Source organism: Oncorhynchus gorbuscha, linkage group LG04 (assembly GCF_021184085.1).
Source record: "Oncorhynchus gorbuscha isolate QuinsamMale2020 ecotype Even-year linkage group LG04, OgorEven_v1.0, whole genome shotgun sequence".
In the NCBI taxonomy this organism is placed as follows: Eukaryota; Metazoa; Chordata; class Actinopteri; order Salmoniformes; family Salmonidae; genus Oncorhynchus; species Oncorhynchus gorbuscha.
The window spans coordinates 64796448-64815975 of record NC_060176.1 but is presented as its reverse complement, the minus strand read 5'-3'; the positions used below and the strand labels follow the sequence as shown (position 1 = coordinate 64815975).

The 19528-nt window shown below is 41.4% G+C and overlaps 1 protein-coding gene across 1 annotated transcript in view; it reads left to right on the top strand.

The window, feature by feature from the left end:
• Window positions 1-18073, top strand: part of LOC124033382 (GDNF family receptor alpha-2-like) — a 78323-nt gene extending 60250 nt beyond the window's left edge. The window contains exons 5-9 of the mRNA XM_046345409.1: window positions 3769-3881; window positions 5371-5511; window positions 8421-8587; window positions 11674-11724; window positions 16788-18073. Coding sequence (XP_046201365.1) covers window positions 3769-3881; window positions 5371-5511; window positions 8421-8587; window positions 11674-11724; window positions 16788-16928 — 613 coding nt within the window. The 3' untranslated portion in view covers window positions 16929-18073. The remainder of the gene's footprint in view (window positions 1-3768; window positions 3882-5370; window positions 5512-8420; window positions 8588-11673; window positions 11725-16787) is intronic.
• Window positions 18074-19528: the final 1455 nt, after the last annotated feature.

Below are 19528 nucleotides of genomic sequence, written 5' to 3'. Positions count from 1 at the left end.
GTCAAACATGTCAGCAAATGTAGAGAGGATGTTTCCCAAAGATATAATTTCCCCAAGATATTCGCTGTTGAGAGGCTATTATAGCCACCACGTCTTAGCAGTTGATCATTTACATTTTCCCTTCCTTCATGAGGAAATGGTTTTTAGACATTCATCTGATTTGACTCAATGTTAGTCATCGGTGGCGATAAGGAATACAATTCCATGTTAAAAGCCATTAGTTTTCTATTACGGTTGAGCAAGATGGATAGGCACTCAACACTGACTGAATTACTGTGTTTAAAGCGTCAAATCTTTTTCAAAGGAGTCTACCTCTACGGGAGCTCCCTTTGCCACTTCCCAGGGCTGAGTGTCTGAAATGGCCATAACACTCTGAGAGGCAGACAGCCTGTCATTTCAGTAGTGAGCTGTCTGCCAAGGTATAATGGAAAAGCTGTGGCAGCCATAAAATGTGCTGCATCTCGATGTTGGAACACTATTGTCCAAACACTCCGGACACATTTCTAAACTTGAAATTACTGTTTTTAAAATAAAAACATGCAGTCCGTCTCCACAGCCTCTACACCTGGTGCAGAAACATATTATTGTCCAAAGTGTTTTTGAGCAATGAACAGGTTGTCCATGGAAACATCCACATGGAATGTGTTAGTGATGACTGTTCGTTTTTGCAGATGTAGAACAGAGCGGATGCATTATGGCTAGGCTGAGAAGTCCCTCAGTCTCCACACACCTCAGTTTCTCTTTATCAAAGGCTGTGATGGGATGTTATAGGGAACAAGCAATTTGTTCCAGTCAGAGAGGAAGAAGATGAGAGGCTTTCTGTAGAGAAGAGGGGGGAAGAGGTGCACAAAGCCCTTGTCCCTGAAACAAGGCTTAGATGTGATGTTCGCAACATGTCACTTTGAGAGCCACTCTGCGTGATTTGATAGGGAGCGGAAGGAGATGGAGCCAGAGTAATGAAGTGAGGAAGAGTGGGTTTGCTCGTGGGCCTATTCTGTGCATCCAGGCTGCAGAGAGTGTTACCTGATCATTTCCTCCAGACAAATCCTCAGCCTCTGCACTTCTCATTGAGATGTGGAGGACAGAATATAATAAGCATGGGACTGTTGTTGTCCTGTATTCTTTGATTATTCATTAACAGGGATATGAGATGGATTCCAACACCCCTCAACCATCTCAAGTCCCAGAAACATCGCACCTTCTGCTTAAGATTCCGCAGTAAACAGTATTCTGAAACAACTTTATTATGCTGTAAGGGTGTGGAGCAAGGGCTGCATAGTCAAAATCATTGGGGCGGCAGGTATCCTAGTGGTTAGTGTTGGGCCAGTAACCGAAAGGTTGCTGGATCGAATCCCTGAGCTGACAAGGTAAAAATCTGTTGTTCTGCCCCTGAACAAGGCAGTTAACCCACTGTTCCTAGACCAGTTAACCCACTGTTCCTATACCAGTTAACCCACTGTTCCTAGGCCAGTTAACCCACTGTTCCTAGACCAGTTAACCCACTGTTTCCTGGAAGGCTGTTATTCAAATCAAATCAAATTTATTTATATAGCCCTTCGTACATCAGCTGATATCTCAAAGTGCTGTACAGAAACCCAGCCTAAAATCCCAAACAGCAAGCAATGCAGGTGTAGAAATTGTAAATAAGAATTTCTTCTTAACTGACTTGCCTGGTTAAATAAATAAAATTATCTTTGGCCTTCAAGCCATTATTGTGTTATTGACTGTACGTTTGTTTATCCCATGTGTAACTCTGTGTTGTTTTTTGTCGCACTGCTTTGCTTAATCTTTGGCCAGGTCGCAGTTGTAAATGAGAACTTGTTCTCAACTGGCCTACCTGGTTAAATAAAGGTGAAATAAAAAAATAATTAAAAAAGAAGGGTCGGGCAGGGTAACATGAATAAGTCCATGTTAGATAGGGAGGGCATGAGGGCTAGTGAATCACACCATCTTAGTGGGTGTCAGTGATTTAGAAATACAGGACAACTGTGCACATGCTTCTCCAATAAACCTACTTAACTGGATTAGTGATGCCACCCTCCAGGTATGAATACATTTAAGCTTTTATCATAAACACACATAAACAAATTCACACTATTTTTATCAGTTAAGAGCCAAGTTGGGAAGCACTTGAGATGACCATGATAACTGTCTCAATTGGAAATTACCCTTAAAAGCTGCATTGTTGACAATGTGCAAATATATTGAATCACAGGTTAAAATACATTACTATTTGACTATTTGTTATTTATATACTTACAGTGACTTTTTACACCCCTTAACTTTTTCCACATTTTCTTGTGTTACAAAGTGGGATTCAAATGGATTTTTGTCTTTTCATTCAGTCAGTAGTATTGGAGTAACTACAATGTTGTTGTCCATTATCTTTGTAGTGACTGGGTTTATTTATACACCACCCAAAGCCTAATTAATAACTTCACCATGCTCAGAGGGATATTCAGTCTTTGTACCCTTCTTTGTTAGGCATTGGAAACCTCCCTGTTCTTTGTGAGGCATTGGAAACCTCCCTGGTCTTTTGAGGCATTGAAACCTCCCTGGTCTTTGTGAGGCATTGGAAACCTCCCTGGTCTTTGAAACCTCCCTGGTCTTTGTGAGGCATTGGAAACCTCCCTGGTCTTTGTGAGGCATTGGAAACCTCCCTGGTCTTTGTGAGGCATTGAAACCTCCCTGGTCTTTGTGAGGCATTGGAAACCTCCCTGGTCTTTGTGAGGCATTGGAAACCTCCCTGGTCTTTGTGAGGCATTGGAAACCTCCCTGGTCTTTGTGAGGCATTGGAAACCTCCCTGGTCTTTGTGAGGCATTGGAAACCTCCCTGGTCTTTGTGAGGCATTGGAAACCTCCCTGGTCTTTGTGAGGCATTGGAAACCTCCCTGGTCTTTGTGAGGCATTGGAAACCTCCCTGGTCTTTGTGAGGCATTGGAAACCTCCCTGGTCTTTGTGAGGCATTGGAAACCTCCCTGGTCTTTGTGAGGCATTGGAAACCTCCCTGGTCTTTGTGGTTAAATCTGTGCTTGACATTCACTACTTGATTGAGGGACCTTCCAGATAATTGTATGTGTCGGGTACAGAGATGAGGTAACATTTTTATCACTATTATTGAAAACAGAATGAGTCCATGCAACTTATTATGTGATTTGTTAAGCACATTTTTACCCCTGGACATATTTAGGCTTGCCATAATAAAGGGATTGAATGTCTGAAGACCTTTCAGCTTTTCAAATTCCACTTGGAGATTATGGGGTGTTGTGTGTGGATCAGAGACACAAAATCTAAATGTAATCAATTTGAAATTCACTTTAACACAAACAAAATGTGGAAAAGGTTATCTGAAGGCACTGTATTTTCTCTGTATTTGAGTATTTTCTAATAATGTGGCCCGAATCAGCTTCGATTGGAAGTATTTTAAATTATTTTCTAATAAATTCCTATGAAAATATTTAATTCCAAATAAATGATTTTAAATATCAAACAGACCTGGGTTCAAATGTATTGGAGTACTTATTTTTATTTCAAAATGCAGTGTGTGTTTAAGTATTTTCAAATACATGCCAACTCTTTCCAAGTGTATTTCCAAATACATTCCAATAGTGTTTTCAAATAAGAAATATCCAAATACTTAATGCCAATGTCTTTGAAAGTAGTTTGAAAGTAGTAGTCTGCTGTTGAACTATGAGTGAATCAGTTCATTGGAAATATCACACTTCCAGGGTGTGTGTTGTTGATGTAGTCAACTGTGTTTGTGCGCAGGTCTAGACTGGCTGATTTCCACATGAACTGTATGGTGTCTCAGCATACGGTCAGCAGCTGCCCAAATGAGGACAACTACCAGGCCTGTCTGGCCTCCTACGCCGGCCTCATTGGTGAGTGCATGGGACTTTTATCTATACATACCCCGTGGAGGCATAGTGCTTTATTAGTTATTATAAGCATGTATGAGCTTGTATAGTGGATTATTATAAGGCTTAAGACATAAGACATTTTAGGGTGTTAAAACATGCTCATGGCTAGTCTAATAATTCATTATAACCACATTATAATGCACTATACCTGCATACTTTAGGTAAAGTGATACCCATACCGCTCCTCTTATTCTCCCCCCCAAACACATTGCAGATCAATGGCTAAATGGAGGTGATGATGTAGTGTTTAGTTCATTTAAACATTTAATGACACATATAGTAATGTTCTTCAAATAGAACAAGACAAATTGGTGCAGCAAAGACATTCTTCCATACCAGTAGACATTTGATAGCACCTTGGGAATGAGTTGACACTATTCAGTACGATCAATGAGGTAGACAAAAGGAGTTATTTTTTGACTACTTTGAGTGAACCTACAATACCGTTTAGAGACAGCATAGCAATAACTTTACCACTACCACCTGTCTTAATATAAATGTGTCAAACATCCTGTATCTCTAGAGTAAACTCCCTGGGTTTGCTTCCGAGTGGGTCAGCGGTCTAAGACGCTGGCCAAGCATTGTCCGGCTTGGACTGGTTAGGCCGTCATTGTAAATAAGAATTAGTTCTTAACTGACTTGCTTAGTTAATTAAAGGTTAAATAAATAAGTAAATAAACGGACATTCCATTACCCTTGCCAGTGCTTCTGGACTACACAGTATGAGGTGTCTTTCCACAAATAAAGCACTCCTCTCCTGAAGGCATTATCGAACAGAATTGCTGTTTTTGGTTCCATCTTTCTAAACTAATATGACTAGCTCATTCCAGATGGACACTCCACGTCTGAAACAAGAATCAATCAGCATACTACTGTTAGCTGGCTTCATCTTACCTCTGCCTCCATGGTACAATAGTCCCTGTTGCCATGAGTAACATACTGTAAGCGTTACTCTTTATAGTAAATGTAGTCCATTATTATCCATTAGTGGCCTGTGAATGATCTGTAACTGTAGTGTTACTCTTTATAGTAAATGTAGTCCATTATTATCCATTAGTGGCCTGTGAATGATCTGCAACTGTAGTGTTACTCTTTATAGTAAATGTAGTCCATTATTATCCATTAGTGGCCTGTGAATGATCTGTAACTGTAGTGTTACTCTTTATAGTAAATGTAGTCCATTATTATCCATTAGTGGCCTGTGAAGGATCTGTAACTGTAGTGTTACTCTTTATAGTAAATGTAGTCCATTATTATCCATTGGTGGCCTGTGAATGATCTGTAACTGTAGTGTTACTCTTTATAGTAAATGTAGTCCATTATTATCCATTAGTGGCCTGTGAATGATCTGTAACTGTAGTGTTACTCTTTATAGTAAATGTAGTCCATTATTATCCATTAGTGGCCTGTGAATGATCTGCAACTGTAGCGTTATTCTCACCTTTTATAGGGACAGATATGACTCCCAATTACGTGGACGGCAGTTTCACCAACTGGACTGTCTCCCCATGGTGCACCTGTAAAGGAAGTGGGAACCAGGAAGAGGAGTGTCAGAGCTTTCTGAAGGACTTCACAGAGAACATGTGCTTGAGTGAGTCACACTTGCATTTAAAAAAAAATTGTAACACATACAAGACCACCACTGATTTGATTTGAAAATAACCACCGTTCAAATCGGCAGTGTGTTTCCCTCGAAACTGAAAGTGAACTGTCACATCTGATGTATTTTAATTTTTCTGAGTTAGATTTCAGATTTGGGGTCTGTGTTTTGTTTTTTAAGGCGATGTCTCGCGGCACTCTGTGAGGTGTGTGGTGTATGGGTAATATTGACTGGCTGGTCTTGTAGCAGTTATTTCATTCACATTAGATCAATGTTCCTTTCTTTCCACAGCTCATTGTTAGAATCAATCTCTATGTCTGATAACAAACCAACCAAACCTCTTTGACCACTTATTGTGTTTGGTTTGAAATAACAAGATACCTCTAAAGCCAGTACACCTCAATACCCCAACATTTGGATACAAAATTGTTCTACAGATTATGGGATAAGGCCATTATTTTTATGTAATTTCCACATTTTCTGTTAGATATTAGTGTTTATCAGTCTATGAAAAAAATATAATCTAATGAAAAAACCTGTCATGGGAATGCGAAAGAATAGGAAAAGCATCCTAACGGCACAATTTAGTAGTCAAATGGCAGGTGTACCGCCTCACCATTATGATGTACCATACAATGTCATCAGAATTACAAGATACCATTGCTTTTAACATGTTCCACTGTGTGGATAATGCTTTCAGACCATTTCAATAGATTGCCATGGTGCACTTTTAGCTGAGTCTGCAAGATGAGGGATGAGGCTTGTTGTTGAGGAGGCGTCTTGGAAAATAATACAACATGCAGCATCTCCTCTTTGCATTCAAAAGGAACTGGAGAAGATAAAGTGAAATAGATTAAGCGTTGCTCTTATACACTAAGTGGGGGGACATAACAGTCCACAGAGACGGTATGTATTATGTAAAATTAGATAACAAGTTAATCATATTCAGCCTCCTCCCTGCAGGCAATAGCAATAGGGTTAAAACAACGTATCTGGAGTCATTAAAACATTGAATTGCTGTCGGCAGTGAGCTTAATCACTCGGTGGAACATTTGGGTGCAGTAAAGCATCCACTGAAGGAGCCCTCTAGCCAACTTTGGTGATTTATATTTTTATTCCACCAGCACCTCTCTGGGTGATCTTACCACCCCAGCAAACAGATGCACTCTTCTCTTGACTTGACCAGCATCTTATTACAGACCTTAAGATACTTTACTAGACTTTCAGAAATCACAAGCATTAGATTCTTCAAAGATTTGCCATTCCTCCTAGATTTGTATTGTAACCGACCCAAGGCCAAGATATCTGAGCACCCATGGAGTGTCTTCTGAAGTCAATATGTCTTTACAACATGCTGTGTGTGTACACTATGTGTGCATGTGTGTCAGGTGAGTGTGGGGGCGTGTGTGTCGGGGGGCGTGTGTGTGTGTTTGTGTCGGGGTGTATGTCGGGGTGCGCGTGAGGGTGTATGTGTCGGGGTGTGTGTGAGGGTGTATGTGTCGGGGTGCGCGTGAGGGTGTATGTGTCGGTGTGTGTGTAAAGGGTGTATGTGTCGGGGTGCGCGTGAGGGTGTATGTGTCGGGGTGTGTGTAAAGGGTGTATGTGTCGGTGTGTGTGTAAAGGGTGTATGTGTCGGGGTGCGCGTGAGGGTGTATGTGTCGGTGTGTGTGTAAAGGGTGTATGTGTCGGGGTGCGCGTGAGGGTGTATGTGTCGGGGTGTGTGTGAGGGTGTATGTGTCGGGGTGCGCGTGAGGGTGTATGTGTCGGTGTGTGTGTAAAGGGTGTATGTGTCGGGGTGCGCGTGAGGGTGTATGTGTCGGTGTGTGTGTAAAGGGTGTATGTGTCGGTGTGTGTGTAAAGGGTGTATGTGTCGGGGTGCGCGTGAGGGTGTATGTGTCGGTGTGTGTGTAAAGGGTGTATGTGTCGGGGTGCGCGTGAGGGTGTATGTGTTGGTGTGTGTGTAAAGGGTGTATGTGTCGGTGTGTGTGTAAAGGGTGTATGTGTCGGGGTGTGTGTAAAGGGTGTACGTGTCGGGGTGCGCGTGAGGGTGTATGTGTCGGTGTGTGTGTGAGGGTGTATGTGTCGGAGTGTGTGTGCAGTATTTGCTTTGTATGAGAATGTTCTGAGTCTGATCAGTCACAAATCTATTCAAAGTCATCTCTGTGTGGTGACCTTATAATGGAGGTGGTTGCCAAGCAATTACACGGTTTGCCTTCTTTCTGCCTGAACAGAAATAAACACGTGTTCTGTTAAAATGGACAAGCAGAGTGAAAAGGTACTTTGTCCTGGTTTACCCATCAGAAAAGCTGACTGGAGATGTATTTGTCTCCCTCCCCTGAAAGTATTTTGTGTTCATTAATTTGCTTTAAAAGACTCCATCTCATGGTGTGCCTTTCTGCTGGACATTACCGACAAACAAACACAGGACTAGTAGGTCATGTTGTTGTTGTAAATTGGTAAAAAAAAGGTTCAAGTGAGTTCCCTTATGAGTCAAGGGCTTTGGCCGTGGTGTCTGTGGATGAACATCCTGCATGTGGCTGATATTTTCTCTCCGCTCTAAAATAAAGATTTTTGTTATCCAAAATGATACGGTGAAAATCAGATGATGTAAATTGTTGTAGAGAGATGTAGGTAAGCTCCAGTAAAAAAACAAAGCCAGCTAAATACTTAGCTTTGGCACTCTCAAAAAACTAAGTTAAGCTAAATAGTCAACTGACAAAACACTGTTACCTTGCTTGTTAAGGAACTGCACATGGACTAACTGACGAAAAAATAGGTAGATCAACGCCCACACCCAAAATTGGGCAAAGGACTAAAAAGTTGACTTAGAGCTGACTGTTAGCTGCCCCAACACTGGGAAGACAGTCAAGACAAATTACTTTATCTCTTTGTCCCCACAGGAAATGCCATTCAAGCATTTGGTTATGGAACAGACAGTCTCTCCCACAAAGCTGAGTCTGTCCCATCGACCCCCTCCATGAAGCCTGGATTAGAGACCTCAATCAGCACCTCAGAGCCTCTAGATAACCCCAATGATGTCCAGCCTGAGGATGAGGCCAACGGGAAGGTAAATTACCAGCTACTATAGCACCTGCTGCCACATTCCAATTACCAGGGTCATGTTCATTATTAGGGTATGCAATGGAAAACGTTTAAAAGCGTTTTGCAACTGAAAACGAATGAATGTTTTTTAATGGACAATACCAGGATGTCTCTCCCTGTTCAGTAAAAAAAAATCCTTTAGGTGCCTAATGAACGTGACCCATTCATCACCTTGCTATAGATTCAATGAAAACTGGTAAACATGGGTATATTCAGTGGGGTGAAATATTTTGAATGTTGCAGATATTTCATAGAGCTGACAATAATTGCTGTTCTACATGAAACAGAATCATGTCAGTCATATTTGCGGTGGAGTATATAAATCCAAATGTGCGTATGAAGATGTTTTTGACCTATCCCATAGACCCAGTTACTGTGTTTGATCGAATACTGAATTGGGACCTTGGTATGGCTTTAAACAAGAACAGTAATTGGTTTTATTACATGAGTTACATAGGGATATTTATAATTCCATGTTTCATGCATGGCTGAGAAACAACATAGTTTTGGCATCATTATTATATATGGAAAGACTCCTATAAAGATGTTGAATGCTGAGCAATTTCAGGCTTTCAAATCCATTAAATGGTCATCTCTTACACTGTTCTGTACATAACCCACATTGTGATAAAGACAGCAAATTAATACCTTAAAAATGGTGTGAGGGAGAGAATGAATGAATAAGCCACACCGATAACATTAACAGTAGGAGGTAGAGGGGAGCAGTTGAATTGCTTTCTCCAAAGGTTCTGTATGTATGTCAGTATTGATGCACCGCTCTGTGCCTCTCTCGCTGCAGTGCAATGCTTAATTTATTGTAAAAATGGTAATTAGGAAACAATAAGACGTGTGATTACTCAAGCAGGAAGTTTATAATTAGAGAGGGAGCCGGTGGGGACATTTTGGGTGGCCCTTCATTCTGCAGCAACTATGCTTGGCAATTAAAACTTGTCAAACTTCCATCGTAGATTAGCTGGGGGAATGCTGATATGACTCCTCTTGGAAAAAGACTGGCTGTCTCGCCTTGTAAATCTCATGTGTGCTCAGTACCACACGCATGCTGGTGTCCAGTTAGTGGAATTGTTATGCAAAGGAAATTGCATAGTCTGCTGTCTGTTTGATGGCTGGACAGGCTTTCCCAGACACTTGATAAGTCATCTGAAGTTTTGATTGATAAATGAGGCCCGTGGAGAATTACACCCAATTGGGCTGTGCTGCTCAAGCTTAATTCCCTCTCAAGTCAATTTCCCTGTATTCGGTATCACCAGTAACAGGTCAATTGTGCTATGTGAGTTTGTTGACTTGTAAAGCTTTATTCTTCCTTGAATAATGTTAGCTATGGCCTAATGTCCTGGAAATTCTACCTTATTCAGTCAAAAACTATGTGCTCAAAATGTGTTCTCAAAAGATCGAAGGAGAGGAGATATCTAGGTGACGTATCACTTTGTCTTATCGCTGTTAACAACTTTCGTATTTTCAACCCTCTGGAAAGTTTCAGGAAGTGAAACTGTTGAGGGCTGTTGAATGTATAGGGGGAATGAATCATGTGGATAAGACGCCATTTTCCCTACCAATCAGGATTTCAATTAATTCAGTGGACAGGCCTTAAGAGTGGTGCTAACATTTATTAATGGAGAGGTTTGGGAAGAAGCATTTCACTAAATTAAACTTAATTTAGTTTAGGAAAATAATTCAATTTAGCCTACAGAGGAAGTAGGATAAGCAAAAAAAAACATTTCCCATTGAACATGTTATTATATTATATGAATTGCTATATTGATTCTACTAACGTTCTCTACTTCTGTATTTTTCAGTTTTGTAAGCGTTTCAGTGTATTCAGATCTATTTAAGAATCCATTGTGCCGTAACCATTGGGATAAATGTGTGGTCCAATAGTTGTAAATACTATGTTGGTGCAGCCTTTGCATAGATATGTGCAAGCACTTTAACACGACCTGAAAATACCAACTCTGTCGTTGCCCTAGTCATTGCTCACTGCCTGGCGGTGCTGTGTGTAGAATAGAGCCCCTAATGTCACTGCCATTTCAGCTGTTTGTAAATGGGGATCAAAAGGTGTTTTAAATGTTCCATTGTAATTGTCTGCCTATGTACAAGTGACTCAGAAAATGACAAACTCACTATGATGTCTTTGTAGCACTCACAGTATGGGAGTTCCACATATTGTTTTTCTGTGTCTATGTTCCTGCAGAAACCTGATTGGAATTTAAATGACACATCTTAACAGGTTTTTTAAATCAGGAAAATAATGCCTTTTTGTATTCTTTTTGGATAGTCGTGTTATGTAAGTGGACCATTGTATAAGTGAGAATTAGCCCCCTCTTCAGAGTCAATTTCAGCTTTTGTGCCCTTGACTGTACAGTACATTGTGTTGATTTTCAACTCAATTGAATGTAATTGATTGTGGACCAACCCTGGGTTACCTAATAACCAGCCCTGAAAAACACATCTGAACATTACTGTTCGACAAAGCTCTGATCAATTGTAAAACGTACTCCTGCTACATGTTTAGCTACTTTTTCAAAACAAAATTAATAATATCCTGTTATCCCCAAAAACATGTTGTGTGTGGCTGTGTGAGTATCTGTGTGTGCATGCGTGTGTGCGTGCATGTCTATGTGTGTCTGTGTGTGTGTAAAAATATTGGCTGCAGACAAAGATCTGGACCGATGTCAACAGACTGCTGCCACACATCACTGCACCTGCTAATTAATTGGCTTTTAGTTGCGGATGTGTTTGCTGCATTGTCAAGCAAAGATTGCTTTTTTGGCAACTGTCGTTTAACCATTTCTCTGTACAGTCACACATCTGAAACCAAGCTCTTCCTTAATAAATACAGCCTTTCTTTTCACCTAAAGCCCACACAAAAACATCTCTCAGTGCTTATATAACTTGACCATTTACTATTTATTATCATTATTGTATTTTTCTAAAACAGTTTGGCCATGTTGTGTTACCTTGTTTTGTATATACTGCTGTTAGAACATGAGGAGTTGGAAGATAATATCTGACTATGTTTTTCTCTGTGTACAGGGAAATGTACCAAAGTGGAATCTCTCAAAAGGCTACATTGGTGGAGATGAGGTAAGTAAGGAGGGAATATTTAATGTTTCTGTTGATGTGCTATGGTTTTGCAGGGAGAAATGGCGCCTCTGTAAACCGAGGAAGCTGCACTTACAGAGCCTTCATTAAGTATTCACACCCCTTGACTTATTCCACATTTTGTTGTGTTACAGCCAGATTTTTTTTGTCACCGTTCTACACACAATACCCCATAATGTTGAAGTGAAATTGTTTTTCAAAATCTTTACAAATGAAATCTAGTTAGTAAGGGAGAAAGGGGGATTCCAAGTCAGTTGTAGTGCTGAATGCATTCAACTGAAATGTGTCTTCTGCATTTAACCCAACCCCTCTGAATCTGAGAGGTGCGGGGGGCTGCCATAATCGACATCCACGTCTTCGGCGCCCGGGGAACAGTGGGTTAACTGCCTTGCTCAGGGGCAGAACGACAGATTTTTACCTTGTCAGCTTGGGGATTAGATCCAGCAACCTTTCAGTTACTGGCCCTTGAACCACTCGTATTCAATCCCTTTGTTATAGCAAACCTAAATCAGCTCAGGAGTAAAAATGTGCTTAACAAAACAGATAATAAGTTGCATTGACCAGGGAGGTAAAAAAAAGCAGACATTGAATTTGCCTTTGATCATGGTGAAGTTATGAATTACACTTTGATTGGTATATCAATACACCCAGTCACCACAAAGATACAGGCATCCTTCCTAACTCAGTTACCGGAGAGGAAGGAAACCGCTCAGGGATTTCACCATGAGGCCAGTGGTGACTTTAAAACAGTTGCAGAGCTTAATGGCTGTGACAGGAGAAAACTGATGATGGATCATCAACATTGTAGCTACTCCACAATACTAACCTATTTGAGTGAAAAAAGGAAGCCTTTAGAGAATAAAACTATTCCAAAACATGCATCCTGTTTGAAACAAGGCACTCAAGTAATATTGCAAAAATATTGGGGGCAAATCTAATATTTGGGGCAAATCCATTACACATTACTGAGTACCACTCTCCATATTTTCAAGCATAGTGGTGGCTGCATCATGTTATGGTTGTAATAAGGGATGCACGATATATCGGTAAGCATAGCGAAATCGGCCGATATTAGCTGCAAATTCCAACATCGGCCCGATGTCTAGTTTACCGCCGATGTGCAAAACGGATGTCAAAGCTGATGTGCATACCTATATAACGTAGGTAGATGACGTGCATACCTATATAACGTAGGTAGATGACGTGCATACCTATATAACGTAGGTAGATGACGTGCATACCTATATAACGTAGGTAGATGACGTGCATACCTATATAACGTAGGTAAATGACGTGCATACCTATATAACTTAGGTAGATGACGTGCATACCTATATAACTTAGGTAGATGATGTGCATACCTATATAACGTAGGTAGATGACGTGCATACCTATATAACGTAGGTAGATGACGTGTATACCTATGTAACGTAGGTAGATGACGTGCATACCTATATAATGTAGGTAGATGATGTGCATGCCTGTATAACGTAGGTAGATGATGTGCATACCTATATATATATATAGGTAGGTGAATAATTACAATTTTGCAGATTAACACTGGAGTGATAAATGGTCAGATGGTCATGTACAGGTAGAGATATTGGTGTGCAAAAGAGCAGAAAAGTAAATAAATAAAAGCAGTATGGGGATGAGGTAGGTAAAGGGTGGGCTATTTACCGATAGACTATGTAGAGCTGCAGCGATCGGTTAGCTGCTCAGATAGCAGATGTTTGAAGTTGGTGAGGGAGATAAAAGTCTCCAACTTCAGCGATTTTTGCAATTCGTTCCAGTAACAGGCAGCAGAGAACTGGAACGAAAGGCGGCCAAATGAGGTGTTGGCTTTAGGGATGATCAGTGAGATACACCTGCTGGAGCGCGTGCTACGGATGGGTGTTGCCATCGTGACCAGTGAACTGAGATAAGGCGGAGCTTTACCTAGCATGGACTTGTAGATGACCTGGAGCCAGTTGGTCTGGCGACGAATATGTAGCGAGGGCCAGCCGACTAGAGCATACAGGTCGCAGTGGTGAGTGGTATAAGGTGCTTTAGTGACAAAACGGATGGCACTGTGATAAACTGCATCCAGTTTGCTGAGTAGAGTGTTGGAAGCAATTTTGTAGATGACATCGCCGAAGTCGAGGATCGGTAGGATAGTCAGTTTTACTAGGGTAAGTTTGGCGGCGTGAGTGAAGGAGGCTTTGTTGCGGAATAGAAAGCCGACTCTAGATTTGATTTTCGATTTTCTGGAAGGAGATTTTACAGTCTAGCCAGACACCTAGGTACTTATAGATGTCCACATATTCAAGGTCGGAACCATCCAGGGTGGTGATGCTGGTCAGGCGTGCGGGTGCAGGCAGCGAACGGTTGAAAAGCATGCATTTGGTTTTACTAGCGTTTAAGTGCAGTTGGAGGCCACGGAAGGAGTGTTGTATGGCATTGAAGCTCGTTTGGAGGTTAGATAGCACAGTGTCCAAGGACGGGCCGGAAGTATATAGAATGGTGTCGTCAGGGAATCGCCCGCAGCAAGAGCAACATCATTGATATATACAGAGAAAATTGTCGGCCCGAGGATTGAACCCTGTGGCTCCCCCATAGAGACTGCCAGAGGACCGAACAGCATGCCCTCCGATTTGACACACTGAACTCTGTCTGCAAAGTAGTTGGTGAACCAGGCAAGGCAGTCATCCGAAAAACCGAGGCTACTGATTCTGCCGATAAGAATATGGTGATTGACATAGTCGAAAGCCTTGACAAGGTCGATGAAGACGGCTGCACATACTGTCTTTTATCGATGGTGGTTATGATATTGTTTAGTACCTTGAGCGTGGCTGAGGTGCACCCGTGACCGGCTCGGAAACCAGATTGCACAGCGGAGAAGGTACGGTGGGATTCGAGATGGTCAGTGACCTGTTTGTTGACTTGGCTTTCGAAGACCTTAGATAGGCAGGGCAGGATGGATATAGGAATAGTTTGGGTCCAGGGTGTCTCCCCCTTTGAAGAGGGGGATGACTGCGGCAGCTTTCCAATCCTTGGGGATCTCAGACGATATGAAAGAGAGGTTGAACAGGCTGGTAATAGGGGTTGCGACAATGGCGGCGGATAGTTTCAGAAATAGAGGGTCCAGATTGTCAAGCCCAGCTGATTTGTACGGGTCCAGGATTTGCAGATCTTTCAGAACATCTGCTATCTGGATTTTGGTAAAGGAGAACCTGGAGAGGCTTGGGCAAGTCGCTGCGGGGGGCGCGGAGCTGTTGGCCGAGGTTGGAGTAGCCAGGCGGAAGGCATAGCCAGCCGTTGAGAAATGCTTGTTGAAGTTTTCGATAATCATGGCTTTATCGGTGGTGACCGTGTGACCGTGTTACCTAGCCTCAGTGCAGTGGGCAGCTGGGAGGAGGTGCTCTTGTTCTCCATGGACTTCACATATAACGTAGGTAGATGACGTGCATACCTATATAACGTAGGTAGATGATGTGCATACCTATATAATGTAGGTAGATGACGTGCATACCTATATAACGTAGGTAGATGACGTGCAAACCTGTATAACGTAGGTAGATGACGTAATGACGCCGCAAAAAATATAGAGCTACACGTGCAACACAGCATTCCTAACCTAGCCAACAATGTCTGCTGTGTGGATCGAGCAGTCAACAAGTCGAGCAGTCATTTGAAAGAGTAAGAAAATTTCAGCGAGACAACTCAAAGGCAAAATCCATTAACACCAAAATAAGGGAATTCATTGCCCTTAACAATCAGCCATTCTCTGTCGTGGATGATGTTGGCTTTCGCTGACTGGTCGAGCACCTCAAGCCCTGGTACAGTACACACTACCAAGTAGGCACTATTTTCACTACCAAGTAGACACTATCACCCCTAGTTGTAATTGTTAAGGACTGGCTAGTGTTTTTGGATCAAAAGAAACAGAATAGAGCTAAGCACAGGCAAAATCCTAGAGGAAAACCTGGCTCAGTCTGCTTTCCACCAAACACCGGGAGATAAATTCACCTTTCAGCAGGACAATAACCTAAAACACAAGGCCAAATCTACACTGGAGTTGGTTACCAAGAAGACAGTGAATGTTCCTGAGTGGCCAAGTTACAGTTTTGACTTAAATCTACTTGAAAATCTATGGCAAGACCTGAAAATGGTTGTCTAGCAATGATCAACAATCAATTTGACAGAGCTTGAAGAATTTAGAAAATAATAAATGGGCAAATTTAATGCAATCCAGGTGTGGAAAGCTCTTAGAGACTTACCCAGAAAAAGGTGCTTCTACAAGGTATTGAGTCAGGGGTGTGATACTGTATTTCTGTATTTGCCTTTCTATAAATTTGCCAACATTTCTAAAAACATGTTTTCACTTTGTCATTATGGGATATTGTGTGTAGATGGGTGAGAAAAAAAAAGGGAAATATATCAAGGGGTATGAATACTTTCTGATGGCACTGTACTTGAAGGCAAAAGGTTTGCTACAGTAGGTGTTGCAGGAATGAGAGCAAATTGAAAACACATTCAAAATGCTTACAATGTTATGGAAAAGCACATAATAAGGCCATAGTAGAATGGGCATTACTGAGTAACTCTCTGGGGTGTACAATATCTAGAACATGTTGCTTCTATACTTTCTTCTAATGTACTGTACAACATACTGTAGTTGCCTTTCGCATTGCTTGCTGTTGTCCATGGTGAAATGACTGAATGTCCTGTCTTCACGTAGCGAAGTGACTAATAAACAAAATAAACATATCCAAATAGCTAAGTGGCAGATTAGTAACCCATATGTGCTATGCCTGTACTATAGCTTGTGCTTTCCTTGAAAGTAATGTTTAAAACGTTTAAGCTGGCGTTACCTAAAGGGGATTGAGAGGGAAGCCTTAGCTCTGCACTGTGCCAATACATGGAAAAGCAGAGAGTGCACCCAAAAGACTGCAACAGCAGTCACTTTCAACATATTTCATATGTGCCTCAAATGTGTTCATGTTTTTATTCAGTTGGACTCACTGAGTCATTTCTAACCTTTCCACATGTTGTCCTCCACTCAGCCTTTACTGGAGCCCAGCAGTGGTTACGATGGCCTGACCAGACCCAAGGGTCCTCCTGAAGACGGGTCACCCTGTGTCTGTGCCAGTGTCTGGGCGCTGCTGCTCAGCCTGACCGCCACCGTGGCCAACTATGCCCTATAAACCTCCCCGTGGGTTGTCGGTGACCAACAAGCTGATCCCCAACACAGAAGCTTGTTTGAGGATATTTTTTTCTTTCTCCCAGGCATTGTCATGCTATTTCAAAAAGGAGAGGCAGAGAGAACACAATCTGAGATAAACTGAAATATTATTTATTTGATGTAACATTTTGGGTTTTGAGGACCACTATGATCAAGAAAATGGCTTATGGACCCTTATCGTGGTGAAGCCTCAGTGGCCGTTGGCAGTGGCTGTCTTCCCATCAGTAACACTGACAAAGACTCAAAGTATCATGTCAAAGACTTCTGCACTGCTGTCATGACAAAGAGGAGAGCGAGAAAGACAGAGCGAGAGAGTGAAAGAGAGAGAGCGTGAGAGATGGAAATGGAGTTAGAGAGAGGAGAGAGAGCTATGCTGTCTGTCACACGTTTTCCTCTTGAAACAGTGCTTGCCTTTTTAAAGGGACAAACCTCAAACTTTGTTTCCATTACTTGCAGACACAGAAGAATTATGATATTTGTGTCTTTTCAAAAGTGTAAGGCCTAGATTCAATCAGATCAAGCATTAACCAGTGATAGCATAGCTGTGGTTTTGGCCATGTTGGAGGTAGAACTGCGTTGGAGCTCTTGTGATCATGGTCACGAAATCACACCTGTCCCACTCACGTTAGAAGTTCAGAATGAGAAAGTGTAGGCTATATAGATATATTGACTCTCAAATTGAAAATCATTCAACTAAATACTGAGGATTTCTATCAGCCTAATGAAGATGTAAATTACATCTCACATTCCAGTGTTACTTATAAACAAGGCTGCATGTGATTTATATTGACGTGACTCTGTGCAGCCAATGGCAATGACAGTTGTAACACAGTTCCACCTCTGACACCATCAAAACATCAGCCATGCGGATGTCTGCTGAAGCGGATCTGATTGAATCGGCCCTAAATCAAAATTCAACTCAGTGTATCCATGTTGGTATAGTAATGGTGAACATTATCTATTTTTTCAGCAGACAAAAAAATAAAACACAATGTTAACTGGTTCTTATTGTTGATAATGAGTTAGAGTAAATATCCACACCGTCTGTGTATATAACAAACTGTTTTCTTTCAATCAACCAATATAAAATAAACTGTTTTCTTTCAATTAACCTGTATAAAATGAACGGTTTTCTTTCAATCAACCAAGATAAAATAAACTGCTTTCTTTCAATCGACCTGTAAAAAATAAACGGTTTTCTTTCAATCAACCAATTTGACCTTTTGGTATTACCTTATGGTCAAGGCGATATGACAGCACTGTATTGTTGAGTACGCAGAACCAATTTTGAGGGCAAAATTGGCACTGTCTATGAAGAAAAAAGTTGCCAATGATACTGGTTGTATGCCTTTGTTATTTGTATTTATTTTTGTCTATACAGGTTCAGATCATAGTCAAATATAATGTATAGAGGGATGAAATTAAATTAGCTCCATTTGCTTGGAAAGTCATTGCCTGTGTGTATTGTAGTGTCCTTTGTACATTGCAAATACATGTGGCCTTGCCTATTGTACCACATTCTCCAGCTCATGGGACATTGCAACACATAGTGACACTTTACCAAAGGAATCATTCAAATGGATTTATGTCGAAACAACACAAGCCATCAGATCAATATTTGACTACATAAATGCCTGGGATTGAACCCTTGTGTTTCCATTGGACTGTTCCAACAGAGGTGTCTATAAATACTCACAGTTTATAGCTGCTGCACATTCTGCTGTGTTGAGTTTTTTCCCCAATGAATCTTTTTTTTGGATTGGTCAGTTTGTAGCTGAGTCTTGCAAATGACATCATGACGCGCGGTCTATAATTGATTACAATATTGGCTCTGGCCTCCTATGAAGCCAATCAAATGCATGAGATAAATGAAGAGTTTTGACATGTAGTAATGTAAAGATATAACTGATCACAATTCACCCCTCACACAGTGTAGGTCCGGGGATAAGGGTAAATTGGGGTTTCAGCATTTCTTATACAGTTAACTTAAATTGATGTTGAAAGATTCACACAAAACTGAACAATTTTGAAAATTATTACTGCAAACATGACCACTCAATAGAAGTGAAGACTGAAACCCCTGAAAACAAAGACTGCACACAAAGTAGTTCCTAACAATAAATATATCACGTGTGGCAGCTTAAATAAGGAGAGAGGCGGAGAGTGCTCAAAGATGGGATGTCATGGTTACCTGTGTGTATGAGTGTATAAGTGATTGAAAGAGTGAGAAGGAAAATTGTGTGAGAGGCAAAATTTGATTGTGTGCATGTGTGTGTGTGCATGTGTGTTTGTGTGCATGTCTGTGTTTGTGTGCATGTCTGTGTTTGCGAGATCTCAAATCAGGAATGTGCTAGAGGTGCGGTTTTATAAAGATGCGGCTGGAGTCCGGGAAAATAAGAAAGCGGCAGGTTGGTGTGCGTTCACACTTGATTAATGAGCCAGTGGGATGATGTTTCTTATCAACACTCTGCACATGTCGGTGAGAGCAGTAAGGTTTACCAGACTGGGGATCCTCCAATCAGAGACAGCTCCACTTCCTTCCCATAATTCCACTTGTTTCAG